This window comes from Microcaecilia unicolor, chromosome 6 (genome assembly GCF_901765095.1).
Source record: "Microcaecilia unicolor chromosome 6, aMicUni1.1, whole genome shotgun sequence".
In the NCBI taxonomy this organism is placed as follows: Eukaryota; Metazoa; Chordata; class Amphibia; order Gymnophiona; family Siphonopidae; genus Microcaecilia; species Microcaecilia unicolor.
Genome location: NC_044036.1, coordinates 157,534,398 through 157,561,804, shown reverse-complemented (window position 1 = coordinate 157,561,804; position 27,407 = coordinate 157,534,398). Strand labels below are relative to the sequence as shown.

Sequence of the window (27,407 nt, the reverse complement as noted above, 5' to 3'; positions counted from 1 at the left end):
CTGCTCAGGCGTTCTTGGACATCACGAAGCGCTGGGGCCAGCCGAGCCTAGATCTGATGGCGTCATCGGCCAATTGCCAAGTGCCGCGCTTTTTCAGCAGAGGACGGGACCCTCGATCCCTGGGAGTAGATGCTCTTCTCCAACAGTGGCCGACACAAGAGCTCCTCTATGTGTTCCCGCCCTGGCCCATGTTGGGCAGGGTGCTAGACCGGGTGGCAAAGCATCCCGGCAGGGTAATCCTGGTGGGTCCGGATTGGCCCAGACGTCCCTGGTATGCGGACTTGATCAGGCTCTCAGTCGACGATCCTCTGCGGCTGTCAGTGGAGCAGGGCCTGTTACATCAGGGTCCCGTGGTGATGGAGGATCCCTCTCCCTTTGGTCTTACGGCCTGGCTATTGAGCGGCAGCGTCTGAGGAAGAAGGGCTTCTCAGACAAGGTCATCGCCACTATGCTGAGAGCGAGGAAGCGCTCTACTTCTACTGCTTACGCCAGGGTTTGGCGTATCTTTGCAGCATGGTGTGAAGCAGGCTCACTTTCTCCCTTCACTGCTCCAATTTCTTCAGTGTTGGCGTTCCTGCAAGAAGGTCGGGAGAAGGCCTGTCGCTCAGTTCCCTTAAAGTCCAGGTAGCGGCTCTGGCTTGCTTCAGGGGCCGCCTGAAGGGTGCTTCCCTGGCTTCGCAGCCAGATGTGGTGCGCTTTCTCAAGGGAGTTTAATCACCTGCGCCCTCCTCTGCACTCAGTGGTGCCTGCGTGGAATCTCAACCTGGTGCTAAGAGCATTGCAGAAGCCGCCTTTTGAACCCTTGTCGAGGGCATCTCTGAAAGACCTGACGTTGAAAGCAGTCTTTTTGGTGGCTATCACTTCAGCCAGAAGAGTTTCCGAGCTCCAGGCGCTCTCATGTCGAGAGCCTTTTCTGCAGTTCACTGAGGCAGGAGTGACTATTCGCACAGTGCCTTCCTTCCTGCCCAAGATTGTTTCTCGCTTCCAGGTGAATCAGCAGCTCTGTCTCCCTTCCTTTCGTAGGGAGGACTACCCAGAGGAGTACTCCGCTCTTGAATATCTGGATGTGAGACGAGTCATCATCAGATACTTGGAAGTGACCAATGATTTCCGGAAATCGGATCATCTGTTTGTCCTGTTTGCAGGTCCTAGTAAGGGTCTGCAGGCTGCTAAGCCTACAGTGGCAAGATGGGTCAAGGAAGCCATTGCAGCGGCTTATGTGGCCGCGGGGAAGGTGCCGCCTATCCAGCTGAAGGCTCACTCCACGAGAGCTCAGGCGGCCTCGATGGCAGAGGCCAGATCCGTCTCCTTGGAAGAGATATGCAAGGCGGCAACGGGGGCTTCGGCTCATACATTCTCCAAGCATTACCGTTTGACTGTGGCTGCACGGGCGGAGGCCCGGTTTGGAGCTTCAGTGTTGAGGTCAGGGATTTCTATGTCCCGCCCTGGGTGAGTACTGCTTCGGTACATCCCACCAGTCCTATGGATTGATCAGCTTGATGATATGGAAGGTAAAATTATGTATAATCATACCTGATAATTTTCTTTCCATTAATCATAGCTGATCAATCATAGCCCCTCCCGGATATCTGTACTGTTTATATTCTGGTTGAATTTAGGTTCAAGTTTAGCCTTCAGTTACTTCAGGAGGACTTCGTGTTCAAGTTCTTCTTTCACTTGGATTCTTCAAGAGTTGAGACGAGTTGTGTTACAGTGAGCTGCTGCATTCCTCTCCCCTCCGTTTTACGGGGCTGGATTGAGACATAAATTCTGCCGGCACTCCCTCCCGCTTCGTGCGGCTGTAGGGCAGCTTTGTACCCCTCCCGCTTCGGCGGTGTTAGGGTCAGTCAGCTCCTCCCGCGGTTGCGGTTGCAGGATAAGCCAGATCCCCCCGCATCGGCGGGTGTGGTGTCCCTCCCCCGCTCCGCGGGGATGAGCTGGACGGATTCCCCTCCCCCACTTGTGTGGGGATGAGCTGGGTTAATTCCCCTCCCCCGTTTCGGCGGTGGTGAGCTGGGCAGAGTGTCCCTTCGTGGGTGTAATTCTCTAAGTGCTGAGTCCTGCGGAGGGAGCTTTGATATCGACATACTGAGGAGTTTCCGGCAGCACATGACCACATATAGGGAGGCAAAAGTTTGCTCTCTATCTCCACCTGCTGGTAGATGGACACAACCCACCAGTCTATGGATTGATCAGCTATGATTAATGGAAAGAAAATTATCAGGTATGATTATACATAATTTTACCTTACCCTAGAAAAGAAGAATTACAAGTTCAGCTGATCACTCTATTAATTGCATTTCTAGATGTTGATCCTATAGCATTTATTGTAATTATATGACATTTGTTTTCCCACTGATTACTACTTCAGTATACTACAATCATTACTGTTTTGAGAGCATAATTAGAAATGAGTTCTCCAGGTGAAACAGCAGTATCACAGAAGTAATGCACGATATATGTGAATACTTCCATGTTGGCAAGAGGTATTATAAACACTCTTATGGTGACTTGAAGGCATTTGACGGGGTAACAACCAATTGAGTTTTTGCCAAAAGCAGAAGAAAGCAAAAGTGTTGTAATAATCTGATTAAATTCTTTTACTAACCCATGTCTGTCCCAACGGGCTCCATCTAAAAATAATCCATGGATATAGACTCCATCTTCTGGTGAGGTATCAGAGGTGTCAGCAGGCAGAACCTAACATAGAAACACAGAAACATGATGGCAGATAAGAGCCAAATGACCCATCCAGTCTGCCTGTAACCACTAACTCCTTCTTTTCCTAAGGGATCCCACGTGCTTGTCCCAACAAAATAAACTTACAAATCTTTCTACTTCATGAGTGCTTGCGCGTTCTACAGATATTTATATTTCATGAGTGCTTAAACTAAAAAATACGAATTTCTTCTATATACCAGACATACAAAAATAAAAAGCTGGGTTTGATTTTCTACATAGTAATCCGTTTCAAACTAACAGAAAAATACATATTAATTCATCACTATTTTAAGTGTTTTACATGGATGCCAATGGATATGAATTCATTACTATAACTGTATTTAACACAATTTTTGTTCACTGCAAATTGACTAGTACTAAGAATTTTGTAGAGGCACTGTTCCCTATATGTAATTTAGGTGCTCATTTTCAAAGCACATAAGACTTAGAAAGTTACATAGAGTGGCATTTTTGATATGTCGTCTATGTCGGACTTGGACGTTTTGCACTAAACGTCCCAAATCCGAATACGAAATATTCAGGCTCATTTTTGAAAGAGAAGGATGTCCATCTTCCGACCCAAATCGGGAGATGGCTGCCCTTCTCTCCATGGCGCCCAAATCGGTATAATCGAAAGCCGATTTTGGGCGACCTCCAACTGCAGTTCATCGCGGGGACGAACAAAGTTCCCGGGGGCGTGTCAGAAGGGTAGCGAAGGCGGGACAGGGGCGTGCTTAAGAAACGGACGCCCTCGGCCGATAATGGAAAAAAGAAGGGCGGCCCTAGCGAGAATTTGATCCGCTTTTTTTGGACCCCTTTTTTTTTAGGTCCAAGTCCCAAAAAAGTGCCCAAACTGCCCAGATGACCACTGCAGGGAATCGGGGATGACCTCCCCTGACTCCCCCAGTGGTCACAAACCTTCTCCCACCAAAAAAAAACGAACTTTAAAAACAATTTTTTGCCAGCCTCTATGTCAGCTTGAAATGTCATGCTCCATGACAGCAGTATGCAGGTCCCTGGAGCAGTTTTTAGTGCGCTTCAGGCAGGTGGACCCAGGCCCCCCCCCCAACCTGTCCACTTGTGCTGGTAAATGGGAGCCCTCCAATGGGAGATGGGCGTCCCCGTTCGATTAACCCCCTCATAGCCATTTTCGAAACAGCAAAACTTCTTTTATTTTCAAAAATGGCCACATGCTAGTTGGTTTTCTGCTCTGTGCATTTACTTTTGTGGTCCATTTTCAGAAAAAAAAAAAGAAACAACCAGTGCAAAATGCACAAAATCAAGCCATTGGGATGTAGGAGGAACCAGCAACTTTAGTAGACTGGCCACACAGACATCCCAGGAAAGAAATGGGGCACCTTAGGAGACACTGCTAAGGACTTCATATAAAAGCAGCCAGGCACACATCTCACAATTACCCCCCTCCCCCCATATTGTATGGTGAGCCTTCCAAAACCCACTTCCCCCAGCTGTACACCACTACAATAGCTCTTATGGGTAAAGGGGTCACACCTATATGTGGATATGGTAGGTTTTTGGTGAGTTTTGGAGGGCTCACATTTTCCACTAAAAGTTTGACAGGTAGAGTGAGATATGGGCCTGGGTCCCCTTCTCCATAGGGCACTCTGAAGCTGTCATAGTAAGTACTATTTTTATTCATGTCTCTGGGGGGTGGGAGGGGGTCAGTGACCATTGGAGAAGTAAGGGTGGGTCATCCCTGATTCCTCCAGTGGTCGTCTGGCAATTCAGGGCATCTTTTTGTGCTTTATTTATTCTAAAAACAGGTCTAGATTAAAATGTCTTATTTTAGTCCTAGACATTTTCATTTTGTTCCATTATAGCTATAAACTGTCCAAGTATTAGGAATGCCCTAAGACCACCCCAATTCCGCCCCCTTGTGATCTGGATGCACTGCAGACGAACTGCATAGATAAATGTCTGCAAAACAAGTTTAGAAAATACTGGAGAAGAAATTCATCCAAATGCTGATTTATGACACTTTTTGGATGTTTTTCTCTTTCAAAAATGAGCCCCATAGTAACCTGTCTATGTACTTTGAAAATGAGCCTCATAGTATCTTTTAGTTATCACATGGAGGGTCTGAGACTTACAATGAGGAGGCATGGACCCTTCATTCATGAGCAGGCAGGGAGAGCTACGTCCTCCCTTTTCAGAGATAAACCTTCTAACATGCAAATACAGACCAGATTACATAAGTACATAAGTATTGCCCAGCATCCTGTTTCTAACAGTGGTCAATCCAGGCCACAAGCACCTGGCAAGATCCCAAAACAGTACAATACATTTTATGCTGCTTATTCTAGAAATAAGCTGTGAATTTTCCCTAAGTCCATTGTAATAATGGTCTGTGGACTTTTCCTTTAGGATGCTATCCAAACCTTTTTTAAACCCCTCTAAACTAACTGCTTTTACTACATTCTCTGGCAACGAACCAAGGAGTTGCACTGCACTTCCGATAGTTGCCTTCTCAAACCACTGGGTATAAATATAGAATCTCCTGAGAGGTAGAGATAAGCATAAACTCTGAAATCATTCAAATGAACTCATAACTATTTCCAGAGACTGAATGAATAAACATACCTGAAATTCATATCCAAGCAGATCAATAGGAATTGTATATTTCCTGGCATAATTCTGCATAGCACCCGTTAAAAAGGCTTGAGTAAAGAAAAATCCTGACAGCCAAAATACATTGGGTTTTCCATATATATACCAATCCTGAAAGAAAAAGATAAACAAATTTACTCAAGTTCAAAAGTTTTGATAAATGAAAATAAATCTTGTTTTAGAAGACCATCAGGCTTATTTTCGAAAGAGAAAGACACCCATATTTCGACCCAAATCGGGAGATGGGCGCCTTTTTCCCGTGGGCGCCCAAATCAGTATAATCAAAAGCCGATTTTGGGCATCTCCAACTGCAATCTGTTGCGGGAACGGACAAAGTTGACGGGGGCGTGTCGGAGGCATGGTGAAGGCGGGACTGGGGTGTGTTTATCGGCCGAGGAGAGATGGGCGCCCTCGGCCGATAATCGAAAAAAGAAGGGCGCCAGAAGCGAGAATTGGGGTCACTTTTTCTGGACCCTTTTTTCTCACGAACAAGTCCCCAAAAAGTGCCCCAACTGCCCAGATGACCACCGGAGGGAATCGGGGATGACCTCCCCTGACTCCCCCAGTGGTCACTAACCACCTCCCACCAAAAAAAAGAACTTTAAAAACTTTATTTTCCAGCCTGTATGCCAGCTTCAAATGTCATACACAGCTCCAACACAGCAGTATGCAGGTCCCTGGAGCAGTTGTTAGTGGGTGCAGTGGACTTCAGCCAGGTAGACCCAGGCCCATCCCCCCCCTACCTGTTACACTTGTGGTGGTAAATGGGAGCCCTCCAAACCGCCCCCAAAACCTACTGTACCCACATCTAGGTGCCCCCCTTCAGCCATAAGTGCTATGGTAATGGTGTAGAGTTGTGGGCAGTGGGTTTTGGGGGGGCTCAGCAACCAAGGGAAGGGAGCTATGGACTTGGGAGGTATTTTAATTTTTTTTTTTGTTACAAGTGCCCCCTAGGGTGCCCGGCTGGTGTCCTGCCATGTGAGGGGGACCAGTGCACTATGAATCCTGTCCCCTCCCATGACCAAATGCCTTGGATTTGTTTGGTTTTGAGCTGGGTGCCTTCGGTTTCCATTATCGCTGAAAAACGATAACGCCCAGCTCAAATCCGCCCACATCCGATGCATTTGCCTGGCACAAACCGTATTATCAAAAAAAAGATGGACGCCCATCTTTTTTGAAAATACGGTCTGGCCCGCCCCTTCATGTACCCGTCCTCGGAGATGGGCGTTCGCGTTCGATTATGCCCCTCAATGTTTTCAAATGTATTGTTCTTTAATTCACTGCTTTAACATTTTCAAATGAAGTGGTCATGATTAGGGTTAGTGTATAGGAAGTGTTTTGCCCAGTTCAAAAGGGGACTCTGTAAAGCCAAGTTACAGCCTATCTTCAAAATCATTAATAGGTCTAAATAAATTTCAGTTACCAGGTAAACATAAATATAAACATCATGGATCCTAAATATTACATCATGGCATCTGGAATTTGCAGCTGTTGTACTCTCTCTCATTCTCCCTCCCTCATGATGCTACTTGTCTAATCTGTGGTCCACCTATCATCTCTCCCTCCCAATGCTGTTTCAGAAGGCAAAAAGAGGCTAAGAGACAAAGGAAGAAGATGGGTCTTTGGCAGAGGTGATTGAAGGTGGAAATGAGGGATGTAAAATGTGGGAATGTGAACCTGGATAAGGCAATAAGATCTATGAAAGGGACTGGAGGTGGTAGGGGATGAGTGGCAGGGAATTAACTGGGGTTGATGAGGGAATGAGAGGCAGAGGTGGATAAGGTTGGGGAGGGCCTGAGTACAGAAGGTAGAAATGGGTGAATAGAAAGTAGGTGAAAGGCAGGGGAATGAGATACTGTTCTCAATTTGAGAACTAAATAATCTACTAAATAATTCTCCACAGCGGAAATAATATTGTTACTGAGCACTTTACATTCACTCTCACTTTGAATAATTATAAATTGGCATATATTTGAATGTGGATTATTTAGTAATCTCAAATTGAGAACAGTATTTAATTACTATATATTGGAGATTACTTTCAATTCTAATATCCTTGTAGATTTAGGGGAATAAGATACTCAGGTGGGAATGGAAGGACTAGGAAGTGTTGGAAGTAGGTAAAAACTGGAAAAAGAGACACTGAGAAATGGAGGAGGAAGAAGGAGGAATAAAATATAGATTTAGGTAAATAATAAGACAGATAAGAGAAATAGGGGAAAGGATGAAACAGGAGGCTCAATGTCAGATAGAGTAGAGGAAGGGAAGAAGATAAGAACCACGAAGTAACAGAAAATGGCAATGAAATTTATCTACTACAAGCTGATTTTTAATGGATCCTATAGCAAAAAGGAAGAATGACTAAAATAAAGCAGTCAATTATATAAATAACATAATTGACAAATCCTCTATGACTGGCTTTTTCAGTTTAAATAAAAAACACTAAGGATTATTTGGTCCTTTTTTTAGAAGTAATGTAAAAATGAACTCTAGAACAATAATACAATTTCTTAATTATCTGTGAAAAACCTACATGTAAACTGCACATTTAACAAAATTAAAATGTTCTGATCCTACAATTAGCATAGTTACATTTTTGTTTGTTGGAATATTTTTCATAATAGCATAATGCAATCTTCCTTACCTGCAAAAATTTCAGTCTGGCAAGAAAATCTACAATATAACTTCCCAATGGTTTAAGACTCGGGTAGGAACGATTAGCCCAGTTCTCAGGCACCTTTCCTACAAGTAAGCTACTAGACAGTGCCTCTAATTCAGAATCCATGACAACTAATCCTTTAATGGCCTTTTGCAGGTTCTGTAGGGTAGTACGTATAGCTCGTATTAAACTGGAATAAAAAGAACAGTACCACAAAAATGCATCAGGCACTTAATGAATTCAATAAGAATGCATAGTATTGTCCTTATTTCAAATTGCAAAGCCAGAATACAACCAGGTGCTTTTCACTAAAAATTGATTAATAATGAATATTCTAAAAAATATTTTCTCTGCTCACCACAAACATAGAAACATGACAGCAGATAAGGGCCAAATGGCCCATCCAGTCTGCCCATGCTCAGTAACCACTAACTCCTCCTTTTCCTAAGGGACCCCCATGCCTGTCTCATGCTTTTTAAAATTCTGACAAAGTCTTTGTCTCCATGACCTCCACTGGGAGGTCATTCCACCCATCCACCACCCTTTCCGTGAAAGAGTATTTTCTTAGAGCTTCCTAAGCCTATTTCCTCTTAACTTCATCCTATGCCCTCTCATTCCAGAGTTTTCCTTCATTTGAAAAAGGCTCTCCTCCTGTACATTAACGTCACTGATGTAATTAAATGTTTCTATCATATCCCCTCTTTCCCGCTTCTCTTCCAACGTATACATGTTGAGGTTCATAAGCATGTCCTTATATGTTTTATGACGGAGACTGCTTACCAATTTTGTAGCCGCCCTCTGGACTGACTCCATTTCTGCAAGTGAGGTCACCAAATTTGCACATAGTAGACTAAATGGGGCATCACCAGAGACTTATACAAGGGCACTATCACCTCTTTTTTCCTGCTGGTCATCCCTCTCCTTATGCACCCAAGCATCCAGCTATTGGGTCACTGTTCGGTGATAATTATCCTAACTATATCGGGCTAGATACCTGGATAACAGACTCAATACCACTGTTATCTAGACAGCAGCACTGGTCACTACTATGTCAAAATATTCAGCGCCAGCCACTATCCTAATACCAGTGTTAACTATCCAGATTGTATTGAAACACCCGCAGTTAGCGTAAAAAAAAAACCTCACTGACAACAGAGTTTAATATTCAATCAGTATCTGGTCAATGTTCAGCTGGTGGCGGTGAGGGTGTTTTCAATGTGGACCATCGCCAGATAAGTCAGATCCAGATATTCAATGTCACATCTTGTCTGGGCACCAGAACTGAATATCTGGGCTGACCAGACTGCTATTGGCCGCTCACACATATGCGGTTCCTGGCTGAATATTAGCTGGGACCCGCATAAATGGCTCTATCATTTTCTCTCTTCCCTCCCCTGGACTGTCACCAATTCTACCACCCCCCTCTTGAACATCCCTTACAGATTCTGACCCCCCTCAAATCCTCTCCCTCAGATGGGTCCTCTGGGACGTCCTCCTCCTTCAGGGCCTACCAACATCCCTGGTGGTCCAGAGAGGGCCTTCTGGGCAGGAATGATCCCCACTCACTCCTGCCCCTAGTGGCTGACTGTCTTAAAATGGCTGCTGTGAGTGGTAATAGTAGTGCAAGACTATTGCTAGAGCTCGCAGCAGCCTCTAGGGGCAGGAGGCAGCAGGGATCATTCTTGCCTGGAAGACCCCCATTGGAGTACCCGGGATGTTGGTAGGCCCTGAAGGGGGGGAGAGGAGTGTATCAAAGAATACCAGCTGCTACCTGGAAGCTATGTGGGTGCCAGCCGATATTCAGTGCCAGCATCTGTACAGCTAGGACTGTTTTTTATGTGGTCCTGTCTGTTTAGCTATGCAGGCTGTGGCACCAGCATGGCTGCCAGCAGCTCCCTGACTCCAGCCCCTCTCCAGAGCTGCTATTCAGCGGCACTGACAGGTTCAATGCTGCTGAGTATCAGCAAAACGCCCACGGATCACAATTTAAGCAGGCAAGAGCCTCTCCTGTCCCTTAAATCGCTTTGAACATCAACCAGTACATTTTTGCATTCTTTAGTTAAAGTTTTTGAGCATCTTCTTTCTTGGTTCAGCTCTTACATTATCCTTTATTTTCCATGGTAAATTCTTAACTATCCACAGACTTTTATTTATTACAATGTAATTAATGATATTATCTTTACACCACAATAAACTAAACACACACTCTCTTTTTCCACGTATAATTAATTTCATTCTTAAATTTTTATTGTTAGTCAAATATCTTCCCTGATTTCTTAGGAACACTGAATGTGTTTCGTATCCCATCTGCTTGCCTTAATCATGAAGTCACCTTCTGAGGGAACCACAGTTGTGTATCCCTGTCTTTCCGTTTACTCTAGCCATGCATTCATCCAGTGATACAGACCAATGACATTTTCCTTTAAATATGACAATGTTTGCCTTTATATTACAGCCTTATTGCTAGACTTGTGTATAAGATATACAAGGCTATTTGATTCGTGTATCAATATTCTTCTGTATTGTTAATTTCTTTGTTATGTTTCCAAAAACAATAACAATTGGCTATGCAGTTATCTCTGGGACATCACACAATTTAAACTGGGCATTGAATGAGTAAAATATCATCTTACTTATTGAACCGCTCCATTTCTTGTACTAAGACAGTGTTCATACTTTCTTCATAGCTTACTGGATACTTCTGGAGAGAAGCTTCAATATCAAAATCTTGTGGAAGCTGAAAATGTAAATATTCTATGAAAAATTTCAAACCTTAACAGCATGAAAATGAGTCGATACACAAAAAATTATATGACTGCATGTTTTTATTGGACTACGTCTTAACTAGCTTTAGGAAGCTAATACTCCCTTTTTCAAAGCAAAAGAACTAGTAATTCAAAAGTTATAGGAAATAATGTAAGTTGGGTGATTAAATCAAAGCACAAACTCATTATTAACTTGTAATGACAGTTGGAGATTAATTTGGAACAATTTACAAAAGTAAAATGAAGTGATATGGCTGATTTATGGGTGAGGAGGCCAAGTGGGTGCCTATTTTGAAGTGATTTATTTTATAAATACATGTGGAGGGGCATTTTCGATACGATGTCTGTCTGATTTGGGATGTTTTGTGAAAAACGTCCAAAAATTGTGCGATGAATAGAGCAATTTTTGAACCAGAAAAACATCTCACCATTTTCTGGATGTTTTTGTGCTCAGTGCATCTTTCTTTAGGTATATATATATATATATATATATATATATATATATATTTGTTGCATTTGTATCCCACATTTTCCCACCTCTTTGCAGGCTCAATGTGGCTTACAATACATCATGAATAGTGAGAATGCATGATAAAGTATACATTTAGTAATAAACAGAAAGATTTTGGGTAACATGATAATGATAAAACATGGTAGTGTATTAGCAAGCAATCATTTTAAGAAATATTTAAGAAATTTATAAGAATTATATAGAAAATGTACAATTAGTATTAGCGAGAGAAAGAAAAAAAACATGATAGTGGTTTGGTAAGCAAATATTGTGGGGCAGTTCTGGATCTATGTGCAGGAGTTCATATTTATTGATCATTGTTGTATGCCTTGTTGAAGAGATGGGTCTTCAGTAGACTTCGGAAGTTGGCTTGTTCATAGGTCGTTTTTAGGTTTCGCGGCAGCGCATTCCAGAATTGTGTGCTCAGGTAGGAAAAGGTTGATGCATGCGTTAGTTTGTATTTAAGGCCTTTACAGTTTGGGAAGTGAAGATTAAGGAATGTACGGGATGATTTTTTAGCATTCCTGATGGTAAGTCTATCAGATCTGACATGTAGGCTGGTGCATCTCCGTGAATGATTTTAAGAGACATATTTTCAAAGCACTTTGGGAGGCTAAGTTCCATAGGTTTCTATGGAACTTTGGGAGGCTAAGTGCTTTGAAAATGAGCTTGTTTGTGATCTAGGGTGCATATTTTGAACGTGATTCGTTCTTTGAGTGGGAGCCAGCTCGAACCCTTGGTGTCATCTTTGACTCTTCTCTCTCCTTCTCTGCTCATATCCAGCAGATTGCCAAGACCTGTCGTTTCTTTCTTTACAACATCCGTAAAACCCGCCCCTTTCTTTCCGAGCACTCTACCAAAACCCTCATCCACACCCTTGTCACCTCTCGTTTAGACTACTGCAATCTGCTTCTTGCTGGCCTCCCACTTAGTCACCTCTCCCCTCTCCAGTCGGTTCAAAACTCTGCTGCCCGTCTCATCTTCCGCCAGGGTCGCTTTACTCATACTACCCCTCTCCTCAAGACCATTCACTGGCTCCCTATCCGTTTTCGCATCCTGTTCAAACTTCTTCTACTAACCTTTAAATGTACTCACTCTGCTGCTCCCCAGTATCTCCCCACACTCGTCCTTCCCTACACCCCTTCCCGTGCACTCCGTTCCATGGATAAATCCTTCTTATCTGTTCCCTTCTCCACTACTGCCAACTCCAGACTTCGCGCCTTCTGTCTCACTGCACCCTACGCCTGGAATAAACCTCCTGAGCCCCTACGTCTTGCCCCATCCTTGACCACCTTTAAATCTAGACTGAAAGCCCACCTCTTTAACATTGCTTTTGACTCGTAACCACTTGTAACCACTCGCCTCCACCTACCCTCCTCTCTTCCTTCCCGTTCACATTAATTGATTTGATTTGCTTACTTTATTTATTTTTTGTCTATTAGATTGTAAGCTCTTTGAGCAGGGACTGTCTTTCTTCTATGTTTGTGCAGCGCTGCGTACGTCTTGTAGCGCTATAGAAATGCTAAATAGTAGTAGTAGTAGTAGTTTTCTCGTAGGGGTTTAGCGCTTTCGTATTTTGTTTTACCGAATATGAGTCTAGCTGCAGTATTCTGAGCTGTCTGGAGTTTCTTGATTATTTGCTCTTTACAACTGGTGTAGAGTGCATTGCAGTAATCTAGATGACTGAGTACCATTGACTGTACCAGGTTGCAGAAGACGGCTCTTGGGAAGAAAGGTCTTACTCTTTTTAATTTCCACATTGAGTGGAACATCTTCTTGGTTGTATTTTTCGTGTGACTCTCAAGTGTTAGGTGTCGGTCAATGGTAACTCCAAGAATTTTTAGGGTGTCTGAAATTGGAAGGTTCAGTTTTGGTGTGTCAATGGTGGTGAATTTGTACGTGTTGTATTGCGAGGTGAGTACTAGGCATTGAGTTTTCTCTGCATTGCGTTTCAACTTGAATGTGTCCGCCCATGTGTGCATGATGTGTAGGCTTTGGTTGATGTCATTGGAGTTTTCCTTTAGTTCTTGTTTAAATGGAATATAGATCGTTACGTCGTCCGCGTATATGTATGGGTTAAAGTTTTGGTTTGATAGTAGTTTCGCCAAGGGTATCATCATTAAGTTGAATAAAGTCGGTGAGAGGGGGGATCCCTGTGGAACTCCACATTCAGGTATCCATGTAGCTGATGTGGTCGAATTAGATGTCACTTGGTATGATCGTGTGGTTAGGAACCCCTTGTGACCAATTGAGAACGTTTCCTCCGATTCCAAAATATTCGAGGATATGTAATAATATTCCATGATCAACCATATACACACACACACACACACACATATATATATATATATATATATAAAGTCTTAGGGAAAAACACACAAAAACAAGCCATACAGTGGGGCAGCTTAGGGGGTACTGCAGTGCACGTCACGTACAAGGTCCCAGGTACAACTTTCACTCTTTCACTGTAACCCCCTTATATTGTATTATTTTTTTTTTATTTTTGTTACATTTGTACCCCGCGCTTTCCCACTCATGGCAGGCTCTATGCGGCAGGCAATGGAGGGTTAAGTGACTTGCCCAGAGTTCACAAGAAGCTGCCTGTGCCGGGAATCGAACTCAGTTCCTCAGTTCCCCAGGACCAAAGTCCACCACCCTAACCACTAGGCCACTCCTCCACAAATGAGCGCTCCAGGAACAGAAATAAACCAGCTGTACCTCACTGTGCACAACTACTATGTTGAGGATGTAGGGCCACATGTTCTCAACAGTACATGTAACACTCCTGGCACATATGAAGATGAGAGTAAGACAAGCTCATTGGACCCGGGCCACTCAGAAACTGTGGAACATCATATCTGTCACAAAACTGCACAGGAAACTGTAAGATAGCAGCAGATTTGTTCAAGAGTTTTACTGTGCTTACCTACAAATTGTATCTTACCTTACTAAGAATATCTTTTGCAATCTCAAATAAAGTGTTGTCGCCACCTCCTGAGGAACCTCCTTGTCTTGCTCCTCCTTGTGTCAATAGCAAAGATTCAAAGAGGAGTTTGGTTTGTTGAAGATCCTTTGAGATATCCACATTTTCATGTAATCCAAACACCTCTGGGTGCTGGCTAAGAGGAAGATTCTATGGAATTAAAATAAACAATATAAGACCACATCAATAAACAAAAATAAAATAAGTTATACCTAATTATGGGACCCTTTTACTAAACTGCATTAAGCACTTAAAACACTGTTAACGTGTGAAAACAGGCTCATGTGTGACTAAGTTAAGGCATTTTGCAGTAGTTCCCCTCCCGTTTCCGCGCATTAAACTGCGGGTTGCTGATTTATTTTAGAATTTTTCTTTCAGGGGGTGTGACATGGAAGCCTTAGCCAGCTTTTGCGTTATACTTACTGTGTGCTAACTGGCTAATGAAGAATTAATGCGGGAACACTTAGCACCTCCTAAATAGGAGGCAGTAAGTGCTCTTGGGTTAACTTGGAGCAGGCACCGCACACTAATGAAAATATTAACACATAACCTAAATTTAAAAATATTATAAATGCCTCCACTAATTGCCATGGTAGAGTTGCAGCTAATGTGCAGTTAAATCCAGTGTTATACCATGTGAACTGCAAATCTTCACACACTTAAGGACCTTTATGCTAAGCTGCATTTGGCACTAACATGCACCTACTACTACTACTACTACTATTAAACATTTCTATAGCGCTACTAGACTTATGCAGCGCTGTACACCTAATGCAACTTAAAAGGGCATACCGTGAGGCGCGCTCAGACATCCTGCATAAGCCTGTCATTTTCTGGCGCAAATTGCGCATAAAAGAATGTTTACATTTTTTATGTGGAGGGGGCATGTCTGTGGGCAGAGAGAGTGGGCATTTCTGCGCTAATGACGCTGAGCTATCTCAGTGTTTCCCAAGTCCAGTCCTGCAGTAACCCTTGCCAGTCAGGTTTTCAGGATATCCATGAATATGCATGAAAGATATTTGCATATAATGGAGGCAGTATATGCAAATAAAGTTCATGCATATTCATTGTGGATATCCTGAAAACCTGACTGGCAAGAGGTACTCCAGGACTGGACTTGGGAAACACTGAACTATCTGATTAGTGCAGGTTTAGTGCTTGAGACCTTACTGTCTACAAAATGGGTGGTGGTAAGTGCTCATGCACTAATTTCTGTTCATGGCTGCGTGCTAGTGGCAACATTAGTGTACAACCATTAATTGTGAAAACAGAAAATTGTCCATTTTCCGACTGCAGGAAAAATGGCCTTAGCACGTGGAAAAAACCCATGTAAGTGTGTACTAAAGCCACCTTTTTCAGCAGCATGTTAAAAAGACCCCTTAATAAAAGGACCACTATATTAATACTGTAAAAAAATGGCAGGGGAGCATAAAAGAGAAATATTTTGGTTAAGACTATAGCTATACCTTATCCAAAATTACACTTGGAGGCATATTTTCAAAGCACTTAGCCTCCCAAAGTTACATAGAAACCTATGGAACTTAGCCTCCCAAAGTGCTTTGAAAATATGCCTGTTGGTTTTCTAACAATTTCTATAATAAACTCCGGTGGAAGTGGTTTAAAGCAGGGAATATTTTAAAGCACAAAAGATGCAATATGATAATGATTGTAATTTATTTTCTTTTTGCTACAAATGAAATAACAGTTCTTACAAATTTAGTAGTTTCCACGAAACAATTACCTTAATGAATTCAATGTAGTCTTCATAGGCACCTTTAGGAGGAGCAAGGTAATTTCCACTGGGAGAGAAGGAATAGCGAGGGTTTTCAATGACATCTGAATTGTAAAAATCTGCAAGGGTAGTTAGCAAAAGACGTCTGTCCCAATCATCGGTTACTCGCCCTCCATAGTTGCATTCACCAGTAAGGTAAGAAATGGCTTCAAATGGAACATGTTCATATTCATTTACAAACAACTAAAAGGCAAATGATACCATAATTATTAGTTCATATTATAGGTTGAAATTATGACAGCTTTATTGTTGTAAACGTTTACTGTTTTCCAGTAGTTAAAGCAAGGGTACTATCTATTTTTCTGCAAGCTGTGGAGGGGCATTTTCGATATAACATCTAAATCAGATTTTGGACATTTTGCTGAAAACATTCAAAAATCAAGTGGGGAACATAGTGATTTTCAAATCTGAAAGATGTCTTTTTTGTTTCTTAGACATTTGTAGATGCTTTGTGCTCAGTGCTTTTTTTCTTTTGTGACCATTTTTGAAAAAAACTGTCCAAGGGAAAGACACACAAAAACAAGCCATTAGGATGTATGGAGGGCCAGAAGACTGGCCACACAGACATCCCAGAAGAGCAGAGGAGCACCCTAGGGGGCGCTGCAGTGGACTTCACATAAAAGATCCCAGGTACACATCTTACCGTCATCCCCTTATATTGTATGGGGAGCCCTCCAAAACAACCAAAAACCTACTGTACACAACTGTACACCACTACAATAGCCCTTATTTCTGCAGGTGTCACCTATATGTGGGTACAGTCGGTTTTTGGTGGGTTTTGTAGAGCTCATATTTTCCACTACAAGTGTAAGAGTTAAAGTGGGACATGAGCCTGGCTCCCCTTCTCTACAGTGTACTGCACCAACCACTAGGCTATTCCAGTGACGTGCTTGCTGCTCTAATAGGACTGGCCATAAGGTCTGAAGCTGTCATAGAGCATGGTATGTACTGTTTCTTTCACATCTTGGGGGGTGGGAGGGGTCAGTGACCACTGGAGGAGTAAGGGGGGGGGGGTGATGCCTTAATCCCTTCAGTGGTCATTTAGGGCACCTTTTTATGATTTAGTCATGATTGAAACAGGTCTACTCCCTTGTGATTTGGATGCATGCAGGTGTCCTGCATAACAAAACGTCTTAGAAATGGGGTTCAAAAATAGCGATTTGGACATCTTGGCAAAAAGTGGTCCATCTGACGCTTTGTGCCACTTTTTGGACATTTTCTGTTTCAAAAATGAGCCCCATAATCTTGCAGGATCAGAGGGGGAGGAGCTGCAAGAGTTGTTGCCTTTATACATATCTCTGCTGCCATAGACAGCAAGAAGAGAAGCAATGCCACTCTCCTAACCCTTCAAAGATAGCTAGAGGAACAGCAGAGTTTTGGTGGTGCTGCTGCCACTGCAAATTTTTGTCAACACTGCTAAGCTTTACGGGGGGGTGAGGTGAAAAAGGGAGGTAAAATGCAGCTCTGTGTATGACTTGTATTCATACTGCCTGTTTTTAAAGCTCTTCTTAAGGTAGTGTCTCCAAATGGGTCTCTTTTGCACATACAATAATGGGAATGAAACTCACTTGTAAGCAAGGGAATGTTGGGTGTGCCCTTAATCTTCCAAATCTAGTTCTAGCGGTCTTCTCTTCATAATGCTTTTATTCTGACATAGAGAGAGTAATCCACCTAAGTGGATGAACACAAACTCCCACGTGAAAATAACAGCACAAAAAAAGAGTGGGAAATGGACCAATGACTCCAGGAAAACGGGAAATAAAATTCCAAAGAACCATTGAGTCATTGAATAAAGTGGTTCTTTGGAATTTTATTTCCCGTTTTCCTGGAGTCATTGGTCCATTTCCCACTCTTTTATTCTGACATAGACAGCCTCCTTCTGGAGCTCATGCGGTGTAATATAGCATGTATAAGCAGTATATCAAGTGATGCTTGGAAGTTCAGGCTACTCCCTTGCTGTTGATGTTGCATTCATATTCTGAACTTATTAAGATATCACCACAGACTTTTTATTGGAAATTATGAATTTGTGCTGTTAAACGTTATAACGGAATTAACAGGTGTCTACAGTAGATACTACCTGCAGTTGCCTGATACTGATACGTAAGTCCGATTCATTAAATCCATAAGGGATGTTCCAACCAAGGGGACCAAACTTCTTTCTCTCCTGAACTAGGGCATGGAAAAAACAAACTCCAAACAGCAACTTTTCCCAAATCTGTAGAAAAACAAATAAAATAACATCTTTAGAATCACGACATTATTGGATTTATTCAACATTCACTATTCTCTTATGGCTTGCAAGCTATTTAAAATGGCTAAAACTAATTATTTTGAAAATATGATTGCTATACATATGTACACTCAAATGAGTCATTCGTTTGGCTATGGTGGAGGCAGAGGAAGGGAAATTATGACTGATTTTATGATCAGATAAGACTTGTGTTATAATGCTTTAAACAATAAATTTGCTCACCTTGATTTACATTAATTTTAATTAATTTATTAGCAATATTGTATAATAGCAACATTATGCAGAATTTAACTCCACCCTTCCTAAAACATCAGTCATAACATTTTAAAGATATTATTCATTGAAGTGCAGTAACTCATGATGATAATGTAGGTCATACTAATTTACCGCAGGTTACCATGCATGTTAATTTCTACATAAGTACATAAGTAATGCCATACTGGGAAAAGACCAAAGGCCCATCAAGCCCAGCATCCTGTCCTTGACAGCGGCCAATCCAGGTCAAGGGCACCTGGCAGCTTCCCAAACGTACAAACATTCTATACAGATCCATTGTATTTAATGAAACCAATTCAATAATCATGTGTAGTAAAGCTGTCATAAAATTAGAATGATCCAAAGATCACGTGACGCCTAGAGCAGAAGTGGAGGCTGCTTGCTTGGCTCCTTCGTCTCCTCACCAAAATACCCACGTATCTTGACTTTTTTTCTCCATGAAACAGGCTTTAAAGTTTACTTACCTTTAGTAATGTCTGTTGGATCACAGTGGGGAAGAGTTTTCAGGCTATTGTTTATGCCATGGTGTCACGCTTGACTCGCAGGGATCAGGAGAAACAAAGGGGAGCTGCAGCTAAGATGGCAGCTCAATCATTCCCGCCAAGACCCTCGGTAAGTTCTGCATGGACTTTGGAGATTGTGACCAAGGTAAGGGCAATGGTGGAAGCAGTACTAATTGCAAAATTACAGAAGTTACATGATAGAACTGAAGCGACACATGAACGTTTGGACAGCATGGAATTGGAGTTTGACGCTCAGTTTGGAAAATTGGAAGACAGGGATCAATGTGTTACTTGGGACATGAAACAACTTTGGCTCTGCATCCAACAGCTGGAATTCAAATTGGATGATATGAAGAGCAGAACTAGGCATGATAATTTACATCTGGTGGGATTTTCAGAGTTCATGAAAGATACAGATGTTGTGAAGATTTTGGAGAGTTGGCTCACACAATTCTTTAACTTGAAATCCTTTGAGGATCCCTTTAAAACTGAGTGGCCCTGTAGGATGGGCTTTGGACCAGGTGATATAGCACGTCCTCATGCGGTTATATTTTGTGTTTTGCATCTGGCAGATAAGCAAGCTATCTGGGAAGCATTTGGACTATGACAATTGTAAAGTAATGTGTTTTCAGGACTACACAACTAAAGGTCATACTCAACGAAAAGCGTTTGCTTCTTTGTGTATTGAGCTCCACGTACAGGTTTCCCGCACTCTGCTATATCCGGCGTGACTTTGGGTTATGTATGATAGTCAAACACATTTTTTTTTTTACAACAGTGGGGGCAGCGAAAACCTTTATTCTAACTCACCCGGCTAGTGTCAGCATAGACAGCTGCCTCCATGCATTTGGCTCTGCAAGCAGCTTTAGTCAATTTGGAATTTCCATATTTGTTCTTGGGTTCAGTACTTTTTGACTGTGTCAACCAGACAACTGATTTATCTTTAGCTCGTTTCTTGTATAAAATTATGTTAGTATGCTGGGGATATGTGGTTTAATATCCTGTTTTATGGGTTGCTTTGGGTTTGGTTAAGGCAAGGTAGGGGTAGGCAGGGGATGTTTCCATGAAAGTTTCCTTGGTATATAGGACTACACTTTAGGACTTGGTTTGATAATGGGCAGTAAGGGAATGGGTAGAGAAAGGTATGGGTGAGGGATTGGGAGGGAGTTGGGGAACTGGAATAGGGATGGGTATGGGGGGAAGGGGAGGAAATATAGGGTGACTGATTATTCTTATCTGGTGCCATATGCTTCTTGTCTCTGCTGTTATATGCTCTGTATACTTGCAGGGGCATTTTCAAAAGAGAAGGGCGGCCATCTTCCGACACAAATCGGGAGATGGGCGTCCTTCTCTCAGGGTCGTCCAAATCGACATAATAGAAAGTCGATTTTGGGCATCCTCAACTGCAGTCCGTCGCGGGGACGACCAAAGTTCACAGGGGCGTGTCGGAGACGTATCGAAGGCGGGACTGGGGCGTGTTTAAAAGATGGGCATCCTCGGCCGATAATGGAAAAAAGATGGGTGTCCCGTCCCACGTCCATACCTGCTCTCCCGCTGTAGGGAGCGGGAGCCAGCGGCATCGGGGACGGCGGGAGAGGGCTTCCGGTGGAGCCAGAACTGCCGCAGGTCAGGCCGAGACCGGCGACCCACTAGGGCGAACGCCGGCCTCGGGGCAAGGAGGTTCGCGCTGGCCAAGATGGCGGCGCCGGAGCCGACGCCTCTTGTAATCCAGAAGCTGAAGGATTCCGGAGCTCCTCCCACCTCGCACCGGATTGGCGAACCCGGGTGATGACTCCGCCTGGAGTTCGGGCAGGCCAATCCGGGAGCTCTGCCGACTCCCTGGGGCCGGATTGGTGGGTTTCCTTCCCGGGGGGCGGGATGGCGCGACTTTTAAACCCAGGGACCAGAGGACCTTGTTGCTTCCGGTTCTGTTCCCGAAGCAGGTCCAGTGGTTTCGTGTTACGGATTGCTAGCCGCCCTTGCTAGCCACTATCCAGAGACTGTGCTACTGTTACCCATGGATTGCTAGCCACCCTTGCTAGCCACTATCCAGCGACTGTGCTACTGTTACCCACGGATTGCTAGCCGCCCTTGCTAGCCACTATCCAGCGACTGTGCTACTGTTACCCACGGATTGCTAGCCGCCCTTGCTAGCCGCTATCCAGAGACTGTGCTACTGTTAACCGCGGATTGCTAGCTGCCCTTGCTAGCCACTATCCAGAGACTGTGCCACGGTTAGCCACGGATTGCTAGCCGCCTTGCTAGCCATTGCCAGAGACTACAGCGACTCTACCCACGGATTGCTAGCTGCCTCGCTAGCCGTTCCCTTAGACTGTGTTTGCTGACTGCCAGCCGGGCCAACCGTCAACCCCGCGGTTCCAGCAGTCTTGCTGGCCGCCTGCAGCTGAGGGCTCAACCCTTGGTGAACGGCGGCCGCGGCGGGTGAAGATTCGGGGTTGCACGGCTGTCCTCTGAGGTCTTTCGGGGCCTTCGGGGACCTAAGGGCTCACCATCAACAGAGACAAGACATGGGCATCCCTGATGAGCATTTGGTCGACTTTACTTGGTCCATTTTTTTCACAACCAAGCCTCAAAAAGGTGTCCAAACTGACCAGATGACCTCCTCTTACTCCCCCAGTGGTCACCAACCCCCTCCCACCCTAAAAAATATATTTTTTTTAATTTTTTGCCAGCCTCAAATGTCATACCCAGCTCCATGACAGCAGTATGCAGGTCCCCGGAGCAGTTTTAGTGTGTGCAGTGCACTTCAGGCAGGCGGACCCAGGCCCATCCCCCCCTACCTGTTACACTTGTGGTGGTAAATGTGAGCCCTTCAAAACCCACCTGAAACCCACTGTACCCACATGTAGGTGCCCCCCTTCACCCCTTAGGGCTATGGTAGTGGTGTACAGTTGTGGGGAGTGGGTTTTGGAGGGGGGCTCAGCACCGAAGGTAAGGGAGCTATGCACCTGGGAGCAATTTTGTGACGTTCACTGCAGTGCCCCCTAGGGTGCCCGGTTGGTGTCCTGGCATGTAAGGGGGACCAGTGCACTATGAATGCTGGCTCCTCCCATGACCAAATGCCCTGGATTTGGTAGTTTTTGAGATAGGCGTCCTCAGTTTCCATTATCGCCGAAAACCAGGGATGACCATCTCTAAGGTCGTCCATCTCAACATTTAGGTCGACCATCTCTAAGGTCTACTTAAATGTTGAGATTTGGGTGTCCACGACCGTATTATCAAAACGAAAGATGGACGCCCATCTTGTTTCGATAATAGCGGTTTCCCCGCCCCTTCGCCAGGACGTCCTTAGAGATGGGCGCCCTTAGAGATGGACATCCCCGTTCGATTATGCCCCTCTTGGTTGATTATTCTGTTTGATGTGTAGGTCATCAATAAAAAAGATTTTACATAGAAAATTAGCATGATTCACACTAATACTGGATAAAGTAGTGCAGAAAATAAGATGATTTTTTTTTTAATTTGACTAATTTAACACATTTTTTGACTAACTTTCGAAGGCCAGAACCACCTTCTTCAAGTCAGGACACTACAAGTAAAAGATGGCAATATCATTATATTGTATATATAAGTAAATCATAAAAGCATTCCAGTGACAGTGTCAAGGAGAGACATGGGGGAGGGGAGATGAATGGGTGATCAAAAGGTGGCAAAGCAGTATAATTTTATGGTTTATAGTATGATAGGCATTAACAAAAATCTGGGTTTCCTATCTTGTTGATGTCAAAGTTTTTCATCATCTTAATTTGAAAGGTCTTATGTACCTGGACTGTTTTAAAATTTCCTCTTAGTATTCTAACCATAAGGTTACGGATGCAATGCTCTGGTCCCAAAAATGTTCACTCACAAGAGTTATCATCTTGGTTTGTTTTGTGGTGTCTGATATAGTGCCACATGTGAGCTGATTCTTATCTTTAGCATCTGGCCCATCTTCCCAATATAGCAACCTTCTTCACATTTTCTGCATTGAATAATATATACTACATTTGAGGAAGACCATGAATAAAATCCCCACACTAATGTTAGCATGGGTTACTGCATTTTAGTAAACAGACTTATTTGTGTTAAAGATAGCAATAATTATGACATAGTTTCAGGTTCAACGCTGAGCCAAAATGCAGCATAAAACGTTCTAATGAAAACAGGCAAAAAGAAAGATGATAGATTACCAGCTCTTTGCCTAGGCATCCAGTGAAGAAAGTGGCATCAGAAATGGGGTCACTGGTATATGACTGAAGCAGGTTTAATCGCAGACCAGTAGGCGGTTCATTTGTCATCTTTACTCCATTTTGAAGGATAGTTACTGGAAACTACAGTGAAAACAGTAAAGTACAAAATAACAAAGCTGTTTACTTGTAACAGTATGTCTCATAGGACCAGTGGTGTATTGTAGGTGCGTCATGGCATATGCACCACCCCATGTCAGACCCGCCCCCCCCCCCTTTAAAATCCTCTTGGTATCTTCACCCGGCAGCAGCATTCATAGGCTGCTTGCAGCCTGCTCCAGAACTTCGTCCCTGAACCATCCTGCCCCTGAGGAAATCCCGGAGCAGACTTCAGGCAGCCTTTGAGTCCCGCTGCCACTGCTGGGTGAAGACACCAAGAGGATTTTGAGGAGGGGTGGGGGTGACAGCAGCAGGAGGGGGTGACAGCGGTGGCATAGGGGGGTGGGGGGGAGACGCACCTCCTGTTAAAAGTTCCTGGCTATGCAACTGTATAGGACAACAGAATACCTGATCACACAAGTGACTAATGTCATCCAAAAGAGGTATGATGAGTTTCTGCTCAAGAAGCTTCCAGAGCTTTTCTCATGTTTATACAGAGATGTGCAGGACAACCCAGATCATCATCAGACCCTCCTTCAGCCAGATATAAAGCTTTATGGTAGAAACCAACTACTAAGAGGTGTGGGTGCTTCTCTATTAAAATATGAGACACCACAACTGAAATGTATCGCTACCTGTGGAAATCTGCCCTCGAGATCCTGACAGCATAGGCAATCCTCTTTTAAAAAGGATGGAAACAAGGTATTCAGAGAAATCATCTTGAACACCTTTCTCATAAGGAGTTTGTTCAGGCCCCTTACGTCTGATTGAATGAATTCCTATGATTTTTCTGGGGATCTGGAAATACTTAAGGTAAATTCCCTCCTTCTCTCCAGCAGTGGTACAGATTCTACCACTTTGGTATGAAAGATGGAAGAGAATTCCAGATGCACCACATCCTGCTGATGACAGACGTGCTAAAAGTCACCCAAAAGGGCAAATGGAGGAATTTCTGACAAATCTAGTTTGTACCCATTCTGCAAAATTCAAAGGACCCCAGCAGTCTGGGTTACTGTTTTGACCTGGTTTTACAGCCTGCCTCACTGACACAGACTACTCAATAATTACTGTGGATTCTTTTGGATTCGTATTACGTAAATGAGACTTTTATTATTTATTTGTTACATTTGTATCCCACATTTTCCCACCTATTTGCAGGCTCAATGTGGCTTACATAGTATCGGAGAGGGGTTAGCATTCTCCGGTGTGAACAAATACAAAGTGATATTATGGTAAGATAGAGTTTGTGTGGCACAGCCACATTAGGGAATCGTACAGCGGAAGAGTTGTGTTATGTCCTTTGGTTAGAGGTTCATTATTGTCTAAGATATATAATGATTAAAATATATACACAATGATTAAGCTATATACCTAAAAAGAAACAATACCTATCTATAGTTAAAAAGAAACAATCATTACATCACTGGTCCCTACATCCAAGCAAAGCTAGGAGTCTCTTGACCAGGAAAAGCAATAATACACCATACATACATTGTAACTATACATACATCACTGGTCCTTAATCTCTACATCCAGGCTCTTATCATCAGCTGGGGGGGGGGGGGCCCTGTTCACAGCGAAAGCCAGGAGTTTCTTTGACCAGGAAATATAGTTCTCTGCGCAGTATGTACGTTACTCACAGGTGAGCTTCCAATTTCACTGGCAGAAATTCCCCTTTTTATTAGAACTCATGTTCAGAGCTAAGGAAACTGACAGAATGCTTGAGAATTTCTCTGGTTTGGTAAACAAGCCATACTATGGGAATGTGGTCACATGTTTCTCAGTCCAGGTGGCCAGTCTGAACTCGAAACAGGCTCCACCTCCCCCGCACATAGCTGTGTCTTATCTTCTTACACATTCCAAATCATTTTCACACAAAAAGAATTATACACTTTAATGAGAAAGTGCACTGTCGGTCATTCAGATAGAGTTGGAAAGCAATCTTTAAAATCCTTCCATTACAGTTACACTAAGTCAATGATTTACACAAAACTTCACTCCCCTCTCCCCCCGAAAAGGAGGTCTTTCAGTCAAAGCCTTGTTCCAGGTTTTGGCTGGGAGACTGCCTATGGCTTTGGGTTTTCAGGGCTGTGTGCTCTCTTAGATGAGGGTAAGAACCCTGCTATTGATGGTATAGAAAAAAAAACCTCTTAGGAGGATATAAATACCTCATTGGTGTCCCACTCATAAACATGAAAGAGACAGGTAGATTGGAAGTAGCTGCAGAGAGGGACTGCTGAAGTGATTTTCTCCATTATAGGGAACATCCACAAGCCTATCTTGGATTCTGGATTGGATTTAGTGCACACTTCCAGTAGTTCGAAGTGAGTTACATTCAGGTACAGTAGCAATGGTGTCTCTAGACAGAAATATTTTGGGTGGCAACAGGGGAAGCAAGCTAGGTATGGCATTTCTGCACATCATGCCCATCACCACATACTCCTCCCCATCCCCATTTTAAAATTTGCAATAGACGACTCCATTGCCTTCTGTGCATAAAGTAATTCTTCCCCTCTAGCTAGTTTCAGCTATCATGTAAAACCACCATTATAATAGATAGCATCATCTGACAAATTCTGTGTGGAAGTTGGATTCCCTACAGGATTGTGGTAGATATCTGAATACAGCATGCATACTTCTTGAATTTGCAGGAACACTCCACTGACACTGTCAAATAAATGAACAATGTAAAACCAAATGTGATCTGTCAAAAACTTGACCAATGCTGTAATGAACAGTGAGGCCCACCCCCCCCCCCCAAAACAAGAAACAAAAACAAAACAAAAATCACCTGATTCATAGCCATAAGCCTCAAGAAAACTTGAAAAACATCAACAAACCTATTTTAAGAGTTCAAATGAGCCAAAAGCAGTGATAAGAATATGACTGAGGAGGCCCATTTGATGAAAATGCTGAAATATAGCAAAATTGCAAGATGAAAAGAAATATATTCATGGGGGAAACAAATACAAAGAGACTGAAGGAGGCCCTGCAGTGAAGTGGATTGTCCTGTGCATGCTCAGTCGGAGTATAAGAAAAACTCTGGAAGCTTCTGAGATGAAGTGTATCTCAGGCTTCACTGGTTGATATTATCTATTTGTGGAGGCTGCTATTTTGCTTGTCCTCATAGCAATACACAAATACAAAAACTCAAGATCAAGATTCGAGTCCACATTTCTTATTAGCTCAGATGCCCACAAAATATTTTCAGTTTTCTTATATCTACAATCCTTCTCATTTTGAGGTTCATAAATAAAGTCAGAAATAACAAGCACTATGCATTCCAGGGCATATGCTTAACATCTAGGTAAGATAAGTTATGACCTAATATGTGTAGCGCTAGACATGTTAGGCTCTCTATGATAAGTAAAGAAGCCTTGTTCGTCACTCAAAAAACAATGGGGGTCAATATTCAAATGATTTAACTCAGCGGTAAAAATCATACTGGCCGGCCCAGGAGCAGATAATCAATGGCACTCAACCAGAGAGTGCTACTGAATATCTGCTTGACTTTCTTGACACTCTGAAGCTGATATTCAGTACACGGGAGTTAGCCGGGCTAACTCTCACAGTCGGCGCTAAAACTGGATATTCAATGCTGGGAAGTTTCCAGTTTAGCTGGTTTGACTTTGACCGGCCAAGTCGATACTCAGTGCTGGCTGGTCAAAGTCAAACTGGCCAAAGATAGGACTGCCTTACACGTGGCCAAATATGGTCACTAAAGCTAAGCGGTGATGAGCCAAAAATCGGCGGATTAACTGGTTATATCACCCAATATAACCAGCTATCCACTAGCTGCTAACCAACAGATTTCAGTGGGCTGAATATTTATTTGTTACATTTGTATCCCACATTTTCCCACCTATTTGTAGGCTCAATGCGGCTTACATAGTACCGGAGAGGCGTTTGCAGACTCCGGTGTAAACAAATACAAAGTGATGTTGTGGTAAGATAAAGTTCATGTGGTAC

At 43.2% G+C, this 27,407-nt stretch overlaps 1 protein-coding gene across 1 annotated transcript in view; it reads right to left on the bottom strand.

Moving 5' to 3' along the window:
* Nucleotides 1-27,407, bottom strand: part of DNAH12 (dynein axonemal heavy chain 12) — a 314,549-nt gene that overhangs the window by 6,000 nt on the left and 281,142 nt on the right. The window contains 8 exon segments of the mRNA XM_030206132.1: nt 2,609-2,700; nt 5,323-5,460; nt 7,994-8,198; nt 10,642-10,745; nt 14,229-14,417; nt 16,009-16,242; nt 18,140-18,277; nt 23,283-23,423. Coding sequence (XP_030061992.1) covers nt 2,609-2,700; nt 5,323-5,460; nt 7,994-8,198; nt 10,642-10,745; nt 14,229-14,417; nt 16,009-16,242; nt 18,140-18,277; nt 23,283-23,423 — 1,241 coding nt within the window.